This window comes from Passer montanus, unplaced genomic scaffold (genome assembly GCF_014805655.1).
Source record: "Passer montanus isolate IOZ18808 unplaced genomic scaffold, ASM1480565v1 scaffold3, whole genome shotgun sequence".
Classification (NCBI taxonomy): Eukaryota; Metazoa; Chordata; class Aves; order Passeriformes; family Passeridae; genus Passer; species Passer montanus.
In genome coordinates, this window is record NW_024367707.1 from 14,829,219 (window position 1) to 14,848,180 (window position 18,962).

Consider the following 18,962-nt stretch of genomic DNA (forward strand, 5'->3'; position numbering starts at 1 on the left):
GGTGTGTGTTTCCAGAATATCCTGCCCTTCTCTCCCTCCTCCAGCACCCTATGGCATGATGCTGTAGAAGAAGTGGACAGAGGAAGTTGGCAAAAAGGACAAAAGGTATGAAGACATTCCTTTGGGAGCAAGGAGTCACCAGGCTTGTCCCCAGAAGTACCCATGCATTTTTCTGTGCATACATATTGAGTAATAACCCCCCCACTGCTGGGACAGGTGAACCCATCCCACCACTCCTCCACTTTCCCAGCAAGCAGTGCTGGCCACAAGCTGGAAGGCCACCCTTCTGCCCACGCTCTCATGATCCTCTCTGGTGCACCCTCAGCCACCCCAGATCTTCTACCTCTTCCTGACAAGACATCTTGCTCCAACAGGAGGAAAAGGGAGCCCTTGCCTTCTTCATGCTTCCACACCCCACCATAGCCTGGCAGGGGCAACCAAACCCATTTCCTGTTCTTCTCTGAAGCCTTCCAGCCTGAGAGGAGCTTTACTCATCAGAAATCATTTCGGTCTCCCCTTCTGGCCATATTTTTGGAACCAGAGTGACCATATCTGCCTCCTGAATTAACACTTGCTAGGGTTTATTAAACGTGCTCCTGGTATTGTCAAGTCCCTGAGGACATTCAGGGACAAGGGTGCCAGATGGCCTCAGGATGTCTCAGCATCAAAGACATGGCAGCCCTAGACACGACCTGCTGCAGAAGGCAGCTGCCCAACCCTGCCTTGCTTCATTAGTAAAAGCACACCCAAGTGAAGTGCTACCAGTGATTCAGACTCAGTCATACAACTTCTCTTCAACCACATGCCAAAAGCCCAGGTCATTCTTTTTATCTGCTCTAGGTTTATGTGCCCTGTACATCTCCATCTCAGTAAATCCCATTTTTAAAGAAAAGAGGATAGAAAATTGGTCAGATTAGTTGGAAGCAATTATATTCATTTTGGCTTCTAACTGTGTGACAGAATGGACCCCCAAATATATGTAAAAACAGGAGAGGTGATGCAAGGAAGGCATGAGGACAATACAGCAGAGTTGTCTCTGCCTGGCCACATACAGGACCACTCTTTATACAGGGCTTACCCAGGGACAGGAGCCTCCTGGCCTCCCACCAGTGCATCCCCAGTTGCCACCACATTCTCAGCTCAAACAGAACTACGGGAATCAGCACTGCCCTTGTGGAAAAAATTATGCATGCTTTTATCACTGTTTTGGCACACATTTCCCTATTAGCTCCATAGGGCTTGCTCTCACTCTGTCCCAGCACCCATTTCACTAAGACTAAAAACAGAACAGGGGGAATGGTTGGGAACTTGGAGAGAATGCTAAACGCACTGCTGAGCAGTGGTGGCCAGGACAGCTCCTCTCTTCCACCAGGGCTTACATGGCAGCCACTTGTGTGGAAGGTGACTCAACCCAGGGCTCGAGTGCAGCTGCAGCAGCATGGACCAGCACTGCAGCAGCATGGACAAGGTACCGAGCCATGAAACAGGCATTCATTCCCATGGCACTGTCCTCTCTCAACCAAGCAGTACTAATGTTAGGAAACAGACTTTCTCCAAAGGAAATGGCAGCCTGAAGAGTGTCAGAAATGAGGGCCCCTGCAGAGATCCATCAAAACAAGCTTCTCCTGTAACCGTCTCATGGGAGCAGTCTTTTATCCTGACCTGGAAACATCTTAATCTACGGCTCTGTCTTCCACTCTGCTGTCACTGTAACCTGAAAATTAATCTCTGAGAAGAACACAGAACAGCACAAAAGCCCAGATTAGCTATAAATATAATTTTCATTATAATTCATCAAAATAAAGAACACAGAACTTCCAGTGTCACATCTGGAAGCACCACATTAAAACCAGCGGGAGCTGCAACGGAGCAGCTCCCTCTTTCTGTACTGAAGCACGTGATCTTGACAGTAGCTGGCTCAGGGCTGGCTTTGCTACGTCAAATGCCTCTGTCAGAGCAGTCATTCCAAATCTCCTTGTATGTATTTAATCACAGATATGTCAGAGATAAAAACAATTTTTCACTCTGTCAGCCCTGACAGACTGCAGAATCACCACCACCAACACAGCATGAGCTGCTTCTGTCACACTTGCTTGTGCTTACAGGCATGGATGGTCTCAAGCCTAGAACAACCTTGATGCACATATGAAGAAACATTTACTGTGAGGGTGACTAAGCACTGACACAGGTTGCCTGGAGGGGTTGAGCAGTCTCCATCCTTGGATATATTCAAAACTCAGAGGGACACAGCATTAAGCCTGCTGTAGCTGCCCCTGCTCTGAGCAGGAGATTGGACTGGATGACCTCCAAGGTGCCCACCAGCCTTACCCATTCTGTGAGGAAGGCCATGGTACAATTAATAAGACTATGGCTGCACAACTGCCAATAAAAAAAAATTAAAAAAAAAAAACTCTAGCCAATAAAAGCTACCTTGGGGAAGGAAGGAACCTGCAGAAAAGTGGTTGCTCCACTAAAAAAAAAAAAAAGACTAGCCAATAAAAGCTACCTTGGGAAAGGAACCAGCATAATTTCTTTTTCCCTGCAGAAAAGTGGTTGCTCCACTCAGTCTATTGTAAAGAGTACTGCTACAACCTTCCTTACCACACAATCTTCTGCTAATACACCTACTCTTTAAATGTAAACAGTGGGAACACGTTCATCTGAGGACAATGTGAGCACTGGGTCAGCTCTGCCCGCTCTCCAAAAGCAGAAGAGGTGCTGCCCAGGTGTAGAGTGCTTCACACCACCCTGCCAGCCACAGTCATGCACAGGCATCAGCCCAGCTCAAGAATTTCCTAAGAGCAGCCTCTGGATCACCACCCACACGTGGTATGGTGCAGGCTAACAGCCATCTCCATCACCTTTTGTGTGTTTGCCAGTGACAGGCAACAGTGTGGAGCTGGGGACAATGCCAGCAGAACTGAATTGATTGAAAGACCACCCATGTACAGCCAAAGGTTTATCTAAGGCAACAAAACTGCAAGGAGCTCAACTTCCACTGCATACTTGTGTTTTCTGGTGGCACTGACAAGGAACTGGAAATCTGCAGTCAGCTTAACACATAAAGAATGGTTAATTATGGGAATAGCTTCATAATATAATTAACAGCTTCAGGTTACATTTTAAGAAATATTGATTTCAATGGAATAATTTATCCAGCACATGCTAGATACTTCTAGAACAGAGCCTCCTCACAGTTGCCACAGAAGACCTCAAATCGTACAACTAATAGTAAAGTTTGTATCTTCTTTTAATAAGCACCTCATCCCTACATAGTTTTGTGTATTTGATTGACAGTCATGGTTCCCCCAATGACTTCACTTTACAGCACAAGGTGGGAATGTATCTCACAGATAGGTATTTTTATCTCTAGATATACCAAATTCAGAACTCAAATGTAAATAATTTACTTCAAAATACTCCAATTAATTATAATTAGTTACAACCTTAAGGGAATACAGTTTAATCAACTTAATGACAAATGCTGGGTGAATTGCCTTAGAGGATTCACCACTGAGTGATTTATTGCAATCACAGTAAGCCTGATATTATCAACCTAGGAGCAACAGACAAGAAATTGGAAGTTCAGTGCATTGTTTATTTCAGTTGGTTCAACACATACACACCTTCCCACTGGTCACACAGAGGTGTCAAAATTCTTTATAGGACTTAATTTCATCCGAAATTGCAGAAAAGCTTAAAAAAACCCTTTCCCATACCTCCATTGTTGACTGAAATGTTAATGCAAGATCTTAAATTTGTAGCAGGAAGCATGACAAAAAGCCATGTGTCTACGGCTACTGAGAAGTTTTCTGCACTCCTGAATTTCATTATTACAGTATCAACCTAACCAAATTCAAGGAAACAAGGAGACACAAAAAGATAACCTAATACAAATTATTGTGTAGGCTGCCCATTACTTAGACGTACAGAAGGAACAGCCCAAATACTTCAGGAGCGCCAGGAGAGAGAGTCCTTTAGACTTAAGGACAGCTAACAGCTATTATCACAGTGATAAAATTAGCTCCCTTAGAAAAACTTTCAGACTACTTGCATGCTTTCGATTTTACGAAGTCTATGCCACAATCTAGTTCCATCCGGAAAGATGCCAAAATTCAGCTCTAACCATTAACATTAGGATCCTAAGCAGTCCTCAGCCTACCGCCCATCGCGGGGGTCAAAGGCAGCGTGCACAGCACTTTGAATCCAAGCAGCCAATTCTAAATTATTATTAATATAAATATTGCTTCTTTTTTACTGTTTTTGGTTGGTTTTTTTTTCACCGTGGAAGCACAGCTCGGTACTTTTCAGTCCCGGGTGGGTGCGTGCTTTCTATTCCCTCCCCAGTCAGCGGCGCTCCGTGCCGGGCCGTGGGAGAGCGCTGCGGGGCCCGTCCCCGCCGGACCCCCGCGGCCATCCCCGCTCCGCTCCGCTCCGCGCCCGCGGGGAGCCGGCGCGCAGGCACAGCCCGAGCAGCGGCGGGGCAGCCGGGCATCCGCGCCAAGCCCACCTGGCTGCCCCAGCGCCCCGCCAGCGGAGGCCCCGCGCCGACCCACGCCGGCTCCCGTCCCGTCCCGCGGCTCCCCGTGAGAGGGTCCCGCGTGTGCACGGGACCGCGCAGCCCGAAGGAGCCGCCCCCGCGTACTCACCGCGGCGGACACGGCGCTGAGCTCGGCGCTCAGCAGCAGCCCGAAGCCCAGCCAGAGCCGCATGCTGCCGCGCACCGCACCGCGCCGTCGGTCCCTGCGCGGCGCGACTCAGAGTGGGGCTCCGCGGGGCCGGCCCCACATGCGCGTCTCTTCCCTCCGTCGCGGCCGCGGCGCTTGCAATGCCTCGGGGGCGAAGGACTCGACTCGTCGTACACGATGGGCGGTGGCAGCCCCCCCTCTCCTCCCCTCCGGGCGGGGACCCTGGGAGGGCGCAACCTCGCCCGCTCCCGTTCCCCGCTGGCCGCAGTTCTTCCGCCTCCTCGTCCCCGCCGCGGGTGTGTGGTGGGCCGCGGGGGGCGGAGGTGGGAGGCGCGCCGCTTCCTCGCCGCACACGGCCGCGGCCGCCCGGGAGGGCACGGTACGGCAGCGCGGCGCGCAGCGCCCCGCGGGTGCCTGCGCGCCGGCAGGACGCCGCTCTGGGCGCGGGGAGCGGCGCGACAGCCCTCTGTGCCCCGGATCGCAGCCCGGGCCGGCCGGCGGGGCCGCTCCCTGCTCCGGCAGCGGAGACCTCCGGCGGGGGGAGCGGCGTTGCTAGCGGGCTCTGCTCTGCCTTGCAGGGGTGGCCGTCCGGCGGGAGGGAGCCCTGAGCCGAGCCCCCGGCCGGGGAAGGAGCGAAAATGGACATCTCGCAGCTTCCCAGTGCACGTATTTTCCTTTGTCAGTAAGTAATTCCGCTCCTCAGGCTTTTGGAAATAACTTTTTTAAAGTCGTATTGTCACCTTTAACTGCAGAGCATTATCACGTGCTTGTTTTGCACTAGCTTAAAACAATATCGTCCTTCTTCACCTTTCCCTGCAGGGATACGGGGCTTTTGCTGATCCTGTTGGAAGTTGTGCTGTCAGCCGTCAAAGTGGACGCTGTAAGTAAAACATCTTCGGACTTTTACTGAGGAGAGGAGAAAAAAGCAGTTTCTTTTCCTTGGTTCCAATAAGTGAGGAACTGCGTTTTCCTTGCCAGATGGCTTATCTATCTTTCCGTTTAAAGAAACAACTAACAAATCATCTTAGGAAACCTTACAGATTGCTGTCTTCAACAAAATGATGTTCAGCAGAGAAGCATAACACTTCAAGTGTCAGGTTGTTTGAAGTATTCCACTGTTAATTTTGCTCTAATTGGGTCATTTGTTAAAACGATAGTGAAACAAACCAAACAATTTCTTTATTTTTGTGAGAAACACACCAAAAATGCAGTGCTGAGTCCTTTGGTAAAGTTAACCTGCAGGTGAAATGTCTTCATTTACATACAAACTTCAGCTGAGGGCTGTGAAGCTTATTTCTACAAGTCAGAGTTTATAAACAAATTGTTGTTTAAATTAAATTGTTAAATCCAAAAATGGGTGTTATGTGCCCTATAGATGGTTTCAGCTGCCTGCCTGAGTTGTTGATATAAGCAGATGTTACTAAACTCTTGCATCGTTGTCACAAGGATGTGAGAACTGTGAGAGATAATGCATAGGAGAGTATGCATTAAAAAATAGGCAATATTTGCCTGTTACAAAGCTTGGTGAGTTTAATGGAAAGATTGTCATTAGTGGGTATAGATTTTGGATCAGGCCTGAATATAGGAGGCTGAGGTTGGTAGGCTTGGCTTGTGGCTGCATTTATTGGTCAGCCACAAGTGTGGGTAAGGCTCTGTGGTCATGTGCTAGTGGGACCTTGATGACATTTTTTCAAAAGCTGTCCTACTTACAATTCTACTGTCTGCAACTCTATGACTTTCCATTCCATGTAGACGTATGATGATAGGCCAGATCTCTGGTGAGATGGCATACCGTGTTAAGGAATGGGAAATACCATGTTAAGGAATGGGAAATGCCATGTTAAGGAATGGGAAACACTGTGTTATGGAATGGGAAGCACTATGGCTGGTGCAGCAGGTGTTGTGACACAGGATAATCCTGCACTCCGGCTGCAGTTGGCATGTGGCACTTGCCCGTCAGCCTGCGTGGATGGCTGATCTCTCCAGCCTGAGCAAGAGCTGTCTGGCTGGGGACCCACAGCCCTGTAGGAAGGGACAGGAGCAAGAACTTTAAGTGTCACGTGCTGCTTGTCTTTGCCTCATTTAGATACAAATGTTGTTCTGCTGCATAGTGCTGAATGGATGATAAAATTACCATGTGCTACTGAAACCAGAGCAGGCTGGTGATAACTGCAATTGTTTTATGCCCAGTAATGATGTCACTGGGATCAGATGACATAAACCAGTGGCATTATGACTCTTCTTCTGTGAAGTTGTGTTGTAGTGTACATAGCATGATACCTGAGTTTTAGCTATAGCATAGACTAATCCATTTTCCTTCATGTTCTTACAGTAGACTGCAGGCTGTGGTGAGGTATACTGAAGAGGTGTTCAAGAGATCTCAGTTAATGCATGCAGTCTGATCATGGCTGCTTGAATCTCCACGTGCTGGTTTTCCCAGAGAAGCTTGAAAGAGTAAATTGGCTTGCTTGAAGGTTTAATTTCTCAGATTCAGTAGTTCCTAAGCTGGCGGCTGTATAGGAGATGAAACACTCCAGTGAATGTGAATGGGGAAGTAAAAATTGAGCTGCACTGCCACTACAGTATTTACCCTATTTTCCACTCATATGCTGCTTCCTTCCTTGGTCAGCCCAGGTCTTTCTGTAGTTGCGTGGTGAGCTGAATTGGAAAATTCCTTGTTTGTACTAATCACTACCCCATAAAAGAATAGGGGTGAGAGCTAACTTTATCCTGGGTCAGATCATCACTTGTATTCATAGAAACCTGGGCTGGCATGGAGTTGGAAGCAGGCAGCTGGGGGTGGGTGGAGGGTTGGGCTTGCTCCTTGCAGTGACCGCTCTGGTCAAATGTGTTTGTGAAGTGACAAAGTGGGTGTCAGGGGGAAGCAGCAGCACCTGAATAATTGCCAAAGTTGCTGGCAGTCATATTCTTTGTATTATAATCCTATTTGTCACACTGAATCTTCTCCTATTTGTTACACAGATCACTTGCTAATGTTATGAAGTGTTTTATTAGCTTGAATTAAAAAAACTGCTATGACTTACTAGAGTCTGGAGGACCAGGTCTTAAAAGTCGTGGTTCTGTCTGTAATGAGACAGGCAGAGCTGCTGACTTTGACAGCCATATACATGTGAATGAGTTACTGCTGCTGGACATAAGCAGCGTTGAATGAGGAAAACTGCAAATAGAAATAAATTGATGGGAAATTAGGGAAAGAGGGAGAGAGGAAGAGCGAAACTCAGAGTTTGACTGAATTTGTTGCCTGGCAGGCTGCTGCTGGCTGTTAGGGAGACGGATGTTTTTCAGCAGAAAAAGAAATGAGAGGAGGAAAAAGAAGGAGGATGTTTAGGATATCAGAGAACTGGGAGAGAAAAAAAATGGTGTCTCTGGCAAGAGGAGAGGATACTGGTTGCAGGCTTGAAGAACTGAGGAAGAGAAGTCCCTGAATGGAAGTGCCAGGACAGACAGCCAAATGGAGTGGATCAGGCACAGTTATCTTTAGTGCTCTTTGGCATACATTGGATAGTGTTGTTAGGGGCCTCAAATAACTTCGGCACTACTCTGAATTGTAGATTTAAAAATTCACATGGCTTAAGTAAAATTAAGTGGTATTAACTACTTGAAGTTCAACTAAGTTTACAGATTTCTTCTTCTTTTCTGTCCCTGCTAATACATTACATCAAAAATATAATTCTTGGGGTTTTTTTACTCTTCACAGACAATGTATCTTCTGCTAATGCTGATTTTTTTTTCTTTTGTCTTCCAAAAAAACCACTTATCCCTAAGTAGTTTTGTAACATTTGATTACTTTATTGGTGTCCTCTTAGTATATTTTTTAACTGCCTCTAACAAAAGTTACTTTTTTTCCAAGTTATATTCAGGTGAGAGCAATAGAATCCCAGCAAAGAAGGAAATAACTGTCAGATCAAAGAAAGAAAATTGAGAAAGAATAAGTTTGAATAACATCTGCAAAAATAACAGCAAGTAACAGATCACAACTGTCATTATAACAGCAGACCGTATATAGATATATAGAAAGAAAACAGTTGAAGTAGTGCATGAGATATAATTCTCTTCACTTCTGTGAGATTTTAAGGGGTTATATCATGGAGGATGTCATCAAGTGGGAGAAACAATAAATCTTTAAAAGAGAAAATAAAACCAACACTACTATCTACTATTTCTATTGGTTTTGTCGTGAAATTAGATTGCTGACATGGGGGCCTAAGTTGTTGCTCTAAGTTAAAATGTGTCAATGCTCTGGGCTATCTCACATCCAGGTTTTCCCAGATGTGTCCTGTTTTATTCCATCTGGAAAGTTTTGTCTGGTTGAAACAGGAGCACTTTTTACATTAACACAGGATTTCCAGGCTAAAGAAGCCAGGGTGGAGTAATCACTTGGCCCACCCTGCTTAATGTGTCTACTGTAAATGTAGGCAGTGGGTCACAGTGTGAAAAATGTGATAAGGCAGGCATACTGCCCAGGTGGTCTAGGAAGGAGGCATCAATCTGATGTATTGATTTCATCTGCCACATTACTTACTTGCTGCATGCAAAGTGAATCCACCTCTTCCTGGAAATACCAGGCTGCCTACCTGTGGGCTGCTTCAGAAATAGCCTGGGAGATTCCCCCTAGAAGATACACTGCAATCCTAATTTAGAACAGCTTCTTTTGAGGTATATCTACACTGACAGACATGGTTTATTTATATCTGATTAAATAAGTGTATAGTTGGGTTCATCTTTGAGTATGAGTGGTGTTCTGTAAGAAGATCAGACAGAATAATGATACCTTGAAAAAAATCACTAGCATTTTGGGGACTCTCCCAGCACATCTCATTGCTTTATTCAAAATTTCTTTGAACCCTGGAAGAATTATTGGATAGTTAAGAGAGTACTCTTTCCATGTTCAGTCATGGAGCTGACGGGAAGGGTCAGCTCTCTTAAAGAACTATGAGAAATTCAGAATCCTGAATGAAGGAGGTGGCAGCTGCCTAAGGCAAAGCCGCTCATTTTCACTGCCATCAACAGCCATGTCTTGGTCTGGCAGTGGTGTTTCGAAGCTGAGGGTCACAGAGTTTGTATCACATTGTGGACAGGCAGCAGGATGGCTGCCCAAGTGGGAATTTATTTATGTATTTTAAGAGCCAGGACTTCTCCCATCAACATCATGTAATGCCAGACAGACAAGCACATTCACAGCCAGTATTGCACACATGGAAATGTAGTCATGGTAGATAGCTTTGAATTCCTTATTTTTGTCCCTCCTTTCTTGGGTGCTGTCTGCTCCACTCATCAGTAAAAGTCTTTTCTTTGTTGCTCTTGAAATTCTTCCTTGAAATTATTTTTTTTTCTGCCATCCTATGAAACTGATACTGATTCTAATTTACTAATTAATCATTCTCTCTTGAAAGATTTCTTTAAGAGTCATTTGTTCTATGTCTGTGTGGAAAAAATTAGAGAGTCTATTCTTTGTATACAGTCATATCCTGTATAAGTGAATCAAGTTATTCATGCAAGGACAAGACAGGTTACACCAAAAGCAAAATATTGTATCTACCTGAAGTTAGTGATGACGAGGAAGAGTTTCTTTCATGTGTCCATATTTTTTGAGCTCTTTGTACAAAGTCACATATAGGTTCTTTACCTACTTTTTCTTCTTTACAGATCAGAATTATGATTAAAGAATATAATATATTCAAGTTAATATAATATATTCAAGTTAATTCTATCTTGTTGAGTTATTAACTGGTATATCATATGTCATGCTGCATTTGGTAGCAGAATAGACAGAGTTCTGTCAGCCTCCCAGAATTCTCAGAGTTAAAATGTTGATACTGAGAGACAAAAACCTTGACAAGGTAAACTGTCATGTAATAAAATGATCTTGTTGTTTTTTCACCTTACTCTGAAAGTAGCTGAAGTGGTTTCAGAAATTCAGCATTGCTTTTCCTTGAGCTTTTAAGGTAGGACATCAGGGTTTTATTGTGAAGTGATTTTACCACAGGAAGCCTTTATGCATTATGATACTAAACCTATCACGTATTTTTAAAATTTTTTAATTCTGCACAAAAAATTATTTGTAGGTCCAAATATATTTGCCTTACACAGAATATAAAGCTGCATTGTGGCTTATTAAGTTATACTATAAGCAAACACATTTGTTATAAATATTTCCACTCAGTAATTCAGAGCACATTTTGTATTAGTGTTGGGTTTGGGGATTTTTTGCAGTAATGCATTTCTTGTTTGAGACCAGATTATTCTTAATTACTTCTTTGCTTTTGTTTTGACAAGCCAAAAGTTGGCCAAGGAGTGGAACATTCTTTATATCATATTGTCCTGGTCCAAGATCTGAGAGTTCAATGTTAATTTAGTAGCTTACATAGTTTTGCCTAAGAAGGTAGCTTATCTTGCTTTATTCCCAGTGCCCTGTTTGCTCCTCAGGAGTAAAAAACACAGTGAAATCTGCAGAGTTTCCTGATGTTTATCAACAGTTATTTTCTTTAAAATGGCAGCACCTAGTTGATAGCAGCAGTTGACTCAGCTCACAGTGAAAGTATGTGATCTTTATCATGCAAACATTTCTGAGTGACCAAGGACCAACACTTGGTTTCCACGTGCCCTTTTTTGTCCATTTGGAAGCTGAAGGTGCTGGTTTGATATGAAGAAAGCTCCTTGTTTTCACACCCTAGAAACAATGTGTAGCAAGGAAAAATGCTCTCACAGTTCATGAGCAAACTTGCATTTGTGTGATTAATTTTCCCTACTTCAGCAGAGTCATGTTTTTGTTGCAGTTTTCCCCTCTTTGACAGTCAGTGTTTGACTAGGCTGCTGCATCTTGTGAACACACCTGGTTTTGTGCTGTCTTTCAGTTTCTGCCTTTACTTTTGTGCTTCCCAGGAACGAGGGGTGATGTGCTTGTGGATTGGGCAGCAGCAGAGTGGGCTGCCAGAGAGGAGCCAGGAGGGTGATGGGACCACGGACAGGGTGGGGAGGTGGGCTGGATCTGTACCCTCCAGCGTGTCCAGGTGGTCACCAGGGACAGACACAGCCCTGGAGGGCAGGGCAGGGCCGTGGGAATGGAGGCAGGCAGAGCCAGGCCGGGGTATTTGCCCACAGGAGGTCGGGGTGGCCTGGCACAGGCATGGCTGACCACAGCTCGGGTCAGCACCGAGGCCCAGCATTCAGCCAAGCTCCCAGGCTGCTGGCAGGCCAAGGGGGAAGCCCCACTGCTCACAGCCCTTTTCCCACACAGCTCATTTCACACCGCTCTGGGAGTGCAGCTGCACCCGGAGCTGGCCCTGCGCCCGGTGAGCAGACCCGGGGCTCCCCTGGGGTGGGATGGGGGAGCCAGCCTGAGGCAGAGGCAGCCAGCAGGTCCTGGTGCAGCCCAGCTGGCTGCAGGGAGGCCGGGAAGCTGGAAAAGCAGATGTGTAAGTTTCTAATTTGTGGCAATTTTACAGAAATCAACATGTTTTTAGGAGGAACAGAATTTTAAAATTGACCAGAGCCTTCTGCATTAATTGAAAGGGCAGCGTCATTTGGTATTTCTCTCCAGGAATAGTTCCTTAAAGGGGACTTTTTGTCAAGAAAACCCCCTGATTTCCAATATAAATTTACTAACAAGTTCTATTTTTATTTTAGAAACACGAGATCAGAAGAACATTTAGATCATATCAGTTACCGAGGATGCACGCTTACTGGGATATTTCAGGCATCCTATTTATTTGTAAATGATCCCGACCTTTATTTTGAAGTAGCTTTCTGAAGTTAGCAAGTAAAGATCATTCAGATAAATAGAGCTTGGCTTATTTTTGGCAGGTCCTAGCTGCAGATCCTACCCACACCTCTTCTCACTATTGGATGATGCAGCCAAATAATAAATGCTTTATTCCAAGTATACTTTTCCTTTATAGTTCACCAGACCCTTAAAGGTCTGACCAAAATTACTTGCATATATAACCAGGCTGTATACAGAAAAGTAATGCTGGGCAAAGTGAAATACTTTGCATACAGCACATTCATTTTGTTCTACAATTGGAGTTTTTTGGGGTTTTGATGGGTTTTTTGTTGTCTTCTAGTTTGTGTCATTATAAAACAACTAACTGCCTCGGGTTTAAGCCTTGTCACAAAGCACAGCTCTGAGCTCCTGAGTTTTTACATCCAATGGAGCTCTGGGACCTTGTGTACCTGCCACTGGTGCCTGAGCAGTGTGGCTGTCCTTCTGTCCATCCTCTGGAGGCTGCAGCTCCTGGCTCAACACAGAGCTGACCCCCTTGGTGCACACCCCAGCCTCCTGTGGAAACACAGGCTTGGAAACAAACCAGTTGTTCATCAGAGATAAGAGGAAGGAAAGAAGCCATCTGTACAAATTGTCCATGCTCTGCCTGTACCACATGGGTCTCCATTGTCAGGTCCTGCCCATGCTTGTAAGGAGCAGAATAATTTTCCAAGGTAGGGACAGGAAACTGGGAAAGCTTTGCAGGCTTTCACTGTCTCCCTGGTGTGTGTCTTGCTCTCAGCAAAGTGTTGGCTCCTGCTGCTCCATGTGTGCAGTCGCCGGGCATGCCGCATATGGATGAGGAAAGGCATTCCCACATTCAGGCTGCAGCCTCACTGACCCCCTGTAATTGATGTTCAGACACCTGGTCTGAGTCTCACGGCATCCTGAACACATGTACCGAGACCCCAGGGTGCAATTCCGGCAGGAGAGCGGAGCTGCTTGCGAGGGCTGCCGGAGTGTCCTGGGCTGAGCCGCGGCAAGGGAGTGGGCAGAAAGGAATGCCGCTCCCGCACAGGGCTGGGAATAGCCGCTGGGGCCACGGAGCATGGGAAGCCTGCATATCTCCCCAAGCCAGCAGCCAGAGAAACAGTCTGCTGGAAACAGCCCAAACGTCTCTGCGTGAAACTTAGGAAATCTTAAGTGACGCTGGCTGGAAGAAGGATGTGAATGGGGAAATGTAAGCATTTTTCTTGCAGTGTGGGGCTGAGGCTACATTTCCACCCGGTGCTTTGCAGGTTTGTGGTAAGAATAAGTGTGAAGAAGTCGGTGTGAAGTTGTCCAAATCTTCTGTCCTCAGTACGTGCCCAGGAGGTAGCCAGCACATCTGTTATCTCTTAACTCACTCAGGCTCAGAGGCTGCTTCCTCTCTGGCTGTGTCCGTACAGTAAACCACAGAGTCCCAGGTGTATTCTGTGCCTTGTGGTCAGCTGGCACAGTCTGTCCATGTCCGTAACAGCAATAGCCTTCTCAGTTTCCAAAACAGGGTGGCCCCTTGGAGACTGCCTCTGTTCCTTACATTATGCTAACTCCTGCACCATGGCCAAAACTGTCTTTGCAAGCAAAGCAAGTGAAAGATTCCTAGTCCAAACTGCAGGCATTCATGAGGCCATTCGGACAGCTAAATGGCACCAATGGGGCACCGGGCCCCCTAACACATTATTATAGACATAGAGCATGTGTGCCTCAGACTCATCAACTGGCTGAAAATCGGGGCCCACTCTCATTTCTCACATGCATCATTGTATTGGGGAGTTTGACCAGAGTAAGAATGGCATAAAAGAACTGAGCAGCACTGTCGCCCATTTGAATAGGAAATTTGTGCTAGGGAAGACCCAAACCCTTCCTGATAGCTTTGTTTTAAGCTTTTTGTGATGATTCATGGCATTTTCATGCCTTATCTGTTGATATTTTGCTTCATATAAGCAAAATAAAGGACAAAAATAAGCATATAAGAAGCTGTGACTGGCAACAGGTCACAAGTCAAATTGCAAAAGCAGAGGTAACAAAAAAACTATTTACTCATCCTCTGTGCCATGCCTAAGTGTTAGGAAAAGTAGTCCTTCCCAACAAAAGGAAAGTGACTAGAATATTTAGCAATGAGCTACATACTTGTTTTCTGGTGGCTTATGTTAAACATCCCAGCTGCACCCTAAACTGTTCTGGAGTGTCAACACTGCAGTGCATTTTCTTCAACTGCCCCACTCTCCAGAGAGCTTTTCCAGGGAATAGGTGAGGAGCATGGCAAAAATGTGCTCTTTTACCTTGTGGTTTTAGAATGCAGTCAAGAACAGGTGAGTAGTAGAAGGGAAGGGTTTTAATTGTCCTCATTTGATGTGAACTGGGGTTTGCCAGTTGTCAGTCACACAATGCTATCTTCCAGTCTCGGTTTCTTTCTTACTTTTCTATTCTACTTCTTTCCTGTGGCAAGAGGTTTTTATTTCTTTGTGAATCATAGCCTTGCTGCCTTAGCTATTAGGCTATTAATACTGCCTTGAAAAAAACAAAAGTCCACTATAAGGTGATCTGTTTAGCTTTTACATTGGTCTTAGATAATGAGAGAACTTTGTGAGACTCCATCCCTTCAGTGATCTAGGGACTAAAAGGATCAGTACTCCTTTCTTTTGAGTAAACAGACTTAATTAGACTCAAAAAGAGTGAAATATGGTACTGTTTTTATACAACAAACCATCTATACCTGAATCCCTTTTAAGAAATTATTATTTAAATAAACACATGGTTGATGGACTGGGAAAAATCCAGGGGGAAAAAAATCCTCATTACCATTTTATAAACCTTTTTTCTCATTAATCCTTTGTGAATTTATGTCGTCAAATTGAGATACAAACATACCATCCATCCAATGCATGATTTGCCCAATGCTGTTCCGATTATGTTTCTGTGTAAGAGGGGAAACTTTAAACTCTCCTTGTTGTTACTTGCTCATAATAATTGTTTTTGTGTCTTCAAGGGGATAATATAGTAGCCATTCTTCAAGAAAATGTTGCCTCTGCTTTTACAACTCTGATCTCTTGCTTGAGGTTCGTATTGTCCCTTGGGGAGACAGTATCACATAGAGTCACAAGTGAGTAGATGGGTGATTAGTAAGGTAGCTTGAGGCTGTATCATAAATCACTTTGAAGGTTAGGACTGTATTCTTGAATTTGTCTGAGTAAGGAATCCTGTGAGCCCTACAGCAACGTGCTTGCATGATCCTGTGCTGCTTCATGCTTTGAACCAACTGGTCTGTTCTTTTTCCAAGGAAAAACATACAGCAGTTACTCTGAGCAAATCACAGGCAGCCAGAAACATCATACTGGCATGTTGAGAGCTCTTTGTGTATAGAACCCAGTTTCCATATAGAGATAGATTCCATGAGGCTTGTCAGCTGCAGTGGAACAATACCATCTCAAATTAGGGATGATGTAATTTTTACTACTTCTTCAAGGTATTTAATTTTCATTCAGCATGATTTCCATGTTAGTCATGTATCATTCACTGTCTTCAATAAAGTCAGTAACATGTGTAAACAAGGAGAGAGGAACTGAAGTACAGTCATCATGCGTTATAAATGAGGAGGAGACTGAGATCCACCCTGGGCACGTGTTCTTAGACTTGAGGCTACTGATTAGGCTCTAAAAAGAATGTTCCATTAAGACAAGGACACATAGCTTCATAGAATAGCATAATTAATTTGGGGAGATTAAAGCTCATCCTCCTCAGAAAAAAAAAGGGGATATAAAAATGCACTTGCCATGTAGTTTCATTACTTACCCTACAGACACAGTCCATGGAGAGATTACAGTGCTGCATGCAGCTAATGGGCAATCCCATTCGACTGTGCAGAAACTCCACAAACCCATGTATGTACATACAGAAAAAACCAGGATTTTTTTATTTAACAGAGGGACAGGGACCATCCTAAAATTATTTGACTGTCATCCAAAGATCCCCCAGTGTTTGCAGCCTTTCTGAAAACATAAATTTTCTTTGAAGAAAGTCCTATTCCTCAGTAGCTAAGAAGCCAGGCCTCAGACCATTTTTTGTCTTTTTGCGGTCAGATTGATCTGAAGTTGTTTCAGCTGCAGAAATCTTGTTGTTTAATCTCAGAAATCCTACTGTATCTTCCTGCTTCCAAGTTTGTCTACTGTCAAAAGTGGGTAGTTTTGCTAAGAAAGGACACGGGAAAATGGGGAATTAAAATAAATGTGCAAAGTTTTTGCTTATTTTTTTCCCTTTTGGGTAAAATACTAAATCAGTTTTGCCATAGCTTCAAGAAATTTCCTTTTTTTCTGGCACCTCACAACCAAATTTTAGATAATTTTAGATAGTCTGCTTAGCCTTTGGCAGAGTCTTGTTAGTAGTGTCAGCTGTCCCAGCATCTTTCATATGAGTAATGAACACAAAAACTGTGCTCCAGAGCACAAGCAGGAAAGACTTCTGACCTTTTGATCTGATGATCTGTTCCCAAAATCTCTGCATGTCCAAAAGCAGCAAGACAAATACCAGAAGACTTGGGGAGTTGAGGCTAGGGGAAGCTCCAGCATTTCACAAACAGAAGAAGGGAGCAGCTCTCTGAGGAGCCCAGCTGCAGCACAGAGCTGTCAACCAAGGCTGTGAGAGACCTGGAAATGGGGTTTTCTGTGAGCTCCTGTGGCTCTCCTTCACGCATCAGACTGTCCATCAGCCTCCACAACAGAGAGCTGCACAAAAATTGTCAGTTCCTAAAGGAGGCCTAAAAGATGAAGACAGACTTTACCAGGATGTGTAGTGATAGGGCAAAGGAGAATGGCTTTAAACTGAAAGAGATTAGGTATAGATTAGATATTAGGAAGAAATCCTTTACTGTGATAGTGATGAGGCACTTTAATAGGTTGACCAGAGCAGATTTTGAAGCTCCCTTCCTAGAAGTCAACAAGACCGGGTTGAGTGGGGCTTTGAGAAACCTGCTCCAGTGGAAAGTGTCTCTGCTCATGGCAGGGATGTTGGAACTAGGAGATTTTTAAGGTCCCTTACAACCCAAGCCATTCTATGAAAACATAACCCCAAGGTGAGATCCATTAGGGACTAATTAGGGAGCATGAGCAAGCCAGGACTTGCCTGTCTGTCCTTCCCTGTGGTGTTTGTCTTACTGCAGTCGTGGTGCAGGTTAATTACAGAATCAATGAGGTTGGAAAAGACCCCTGAGATCGAGTCCAACTAATGACCAAAAATCACCATGTCAACCAGACCATGCCACTACGTGCCACATCCAGTCTTTCCTTTAAAAAAAATCACCATGTCAACCAGACCATGCCACTACATGCCACATCCAGTCTTTCCTTGAACACCTCCCTGTGCAGCCCATTCCAATGTGTCATCAACCTTTCTGTGAAGAGCTTCTTTCTGATGTCCAACCTAATCTGCCCAGTGTAAGACTGTGTCCTCTTGTCCTGTCATTGGCTGTCTGGGAGAAAAGATTGACCCCCACCTGGCTGCAGCCTCCTTTCAGGTGGTTGTAGACACTGATAAGGTCCTTGCTGAGCCTTCTCTTCTCCGGGCCAAACAACCCCAGGCTTGTGCTCCAGCCTCTTCACAGCCTTGTTGCCTTTTTCTGGATGCGCTCCAGCACCTCAAGGTTATTCCTGAGTTGAGGAGCCCAGAACTGGACACAAGACTCAACGTGTGGCCTCACCAGTGCTGAGTACAGGGGGGCAATCATGCCCTGCTCCTACTGGCCACACTATTGCTGAGGCAGGCCAGGCTGCCACTGGCCTACTTGGCCACGTGGGGACACACAGGCTCATGTTCATCGGGCTGTTGACCATCACCCCCAGGTCCTTTTCCACTGGGCTGCTCTCCAATTGCTCTGCCCCCAGTCTGTAGCTCTGTCTGGGGTTGTTGTGACCAAAGTGCAGGACCAGCCCTTGGTCTTGTTGTTGGGCTCAGCCCATTGATCCAGCATGTCCAGGTCCTTCTGCAGAACCTTCCTACCTCCAGTGGATTGACATTCCCACCCAATTTGGTGTTATCCTCAAATCTGCTATTTTGTGAGTCATGTCCCAATCTGCTCCATGCAGAAGGTGTGTGTTGCCTGGCCCAGCCCGGGGGAGAGGGAGCACATTCTCCCTGTTGGTCTGTAAGCAGGTTAACCATTTTCTCCTCCTTAGCATTCAGTACACACATCCCTGCTGTGGTGGCATTATATTAACTCTAACATCTCTAGCTTTGAAAACAATGGAAAGAAATGTATCAGTGGCGTTGCCACCACTACAGGATACCGAATTGGCTATATCACTAACATGAGAGTTACTTTCAGCAAGCTGTGTTTTTCTGCAGCAAGAACTTTCCAAATGAAGTCCTCTAGATTTTACAAATGCTCTGTGACTTTTGCTATTCAGGCCAGACACAGAACCCAAGGTGGCTCATTTGAAACTCATTTTTTAAATCTCTCTGCTGTATTGCTGTGCTGCATTAAACATGTCCCAAAAGGTCACATTTCCAAACAGTAT

At 45.2% G+C, this 18,962-nt stretch overlaps 2 protein-coding genes across 3 annotated transcripts in view; one reads left to right on the top strand and one right to left on the bottom strand.

Moving 5' to 3' along the window:
- Positions 1–4,779, bottom strand: part of COL4A1 (collagen type IV alpha 1 chain) — a 120,467-nt gene extending 115,688 nt beyond the window's left edge. Inside the window, exon 1 of the mRNA XM_039714221.1 lies at positions 4,650–4,779. Coding sequence (XP_039570155.1) covers positions 4,650–4,712 — 63 coding nt within the window. The 5' untranslated portion in view covers positions 4,713–4,779. The remainder of the gene's footprint in view (positions 1–4,649) is intronic.
- A 69-nt stretch (positions 4,780–4,848) lies between these two features.
- Positions 4,849–18,962, top strand: part of COL4A2 (collagen type IV alpha 2 chain) — a 141,010-nt gene continuing 126,896 nt past the window's right edge. The window contains exons 1-3 of one of the 2 annotated variants that reach the window (XM_039714218.1): positions 4,849–4,984; positions 5,267–5,370; positions 5,508–5,568. In XM_039714218.1, the coding sequence (XP_039570152.1) occupies positions 5,327–5,370; positions 5,508–5,568 (105 nt within the window). In that variant the 5' untranslated portion in view covers positions 4,849–4,984; positions 5,267–5,326. Of the gene's footprint in view, positions 5,068–5,266; positions 5,371–5,507; positions 5,569–18,962 lie in introns of both variants that reach the window. The other variant, XM_039714217.1, reaches the window with a different exon arrangement.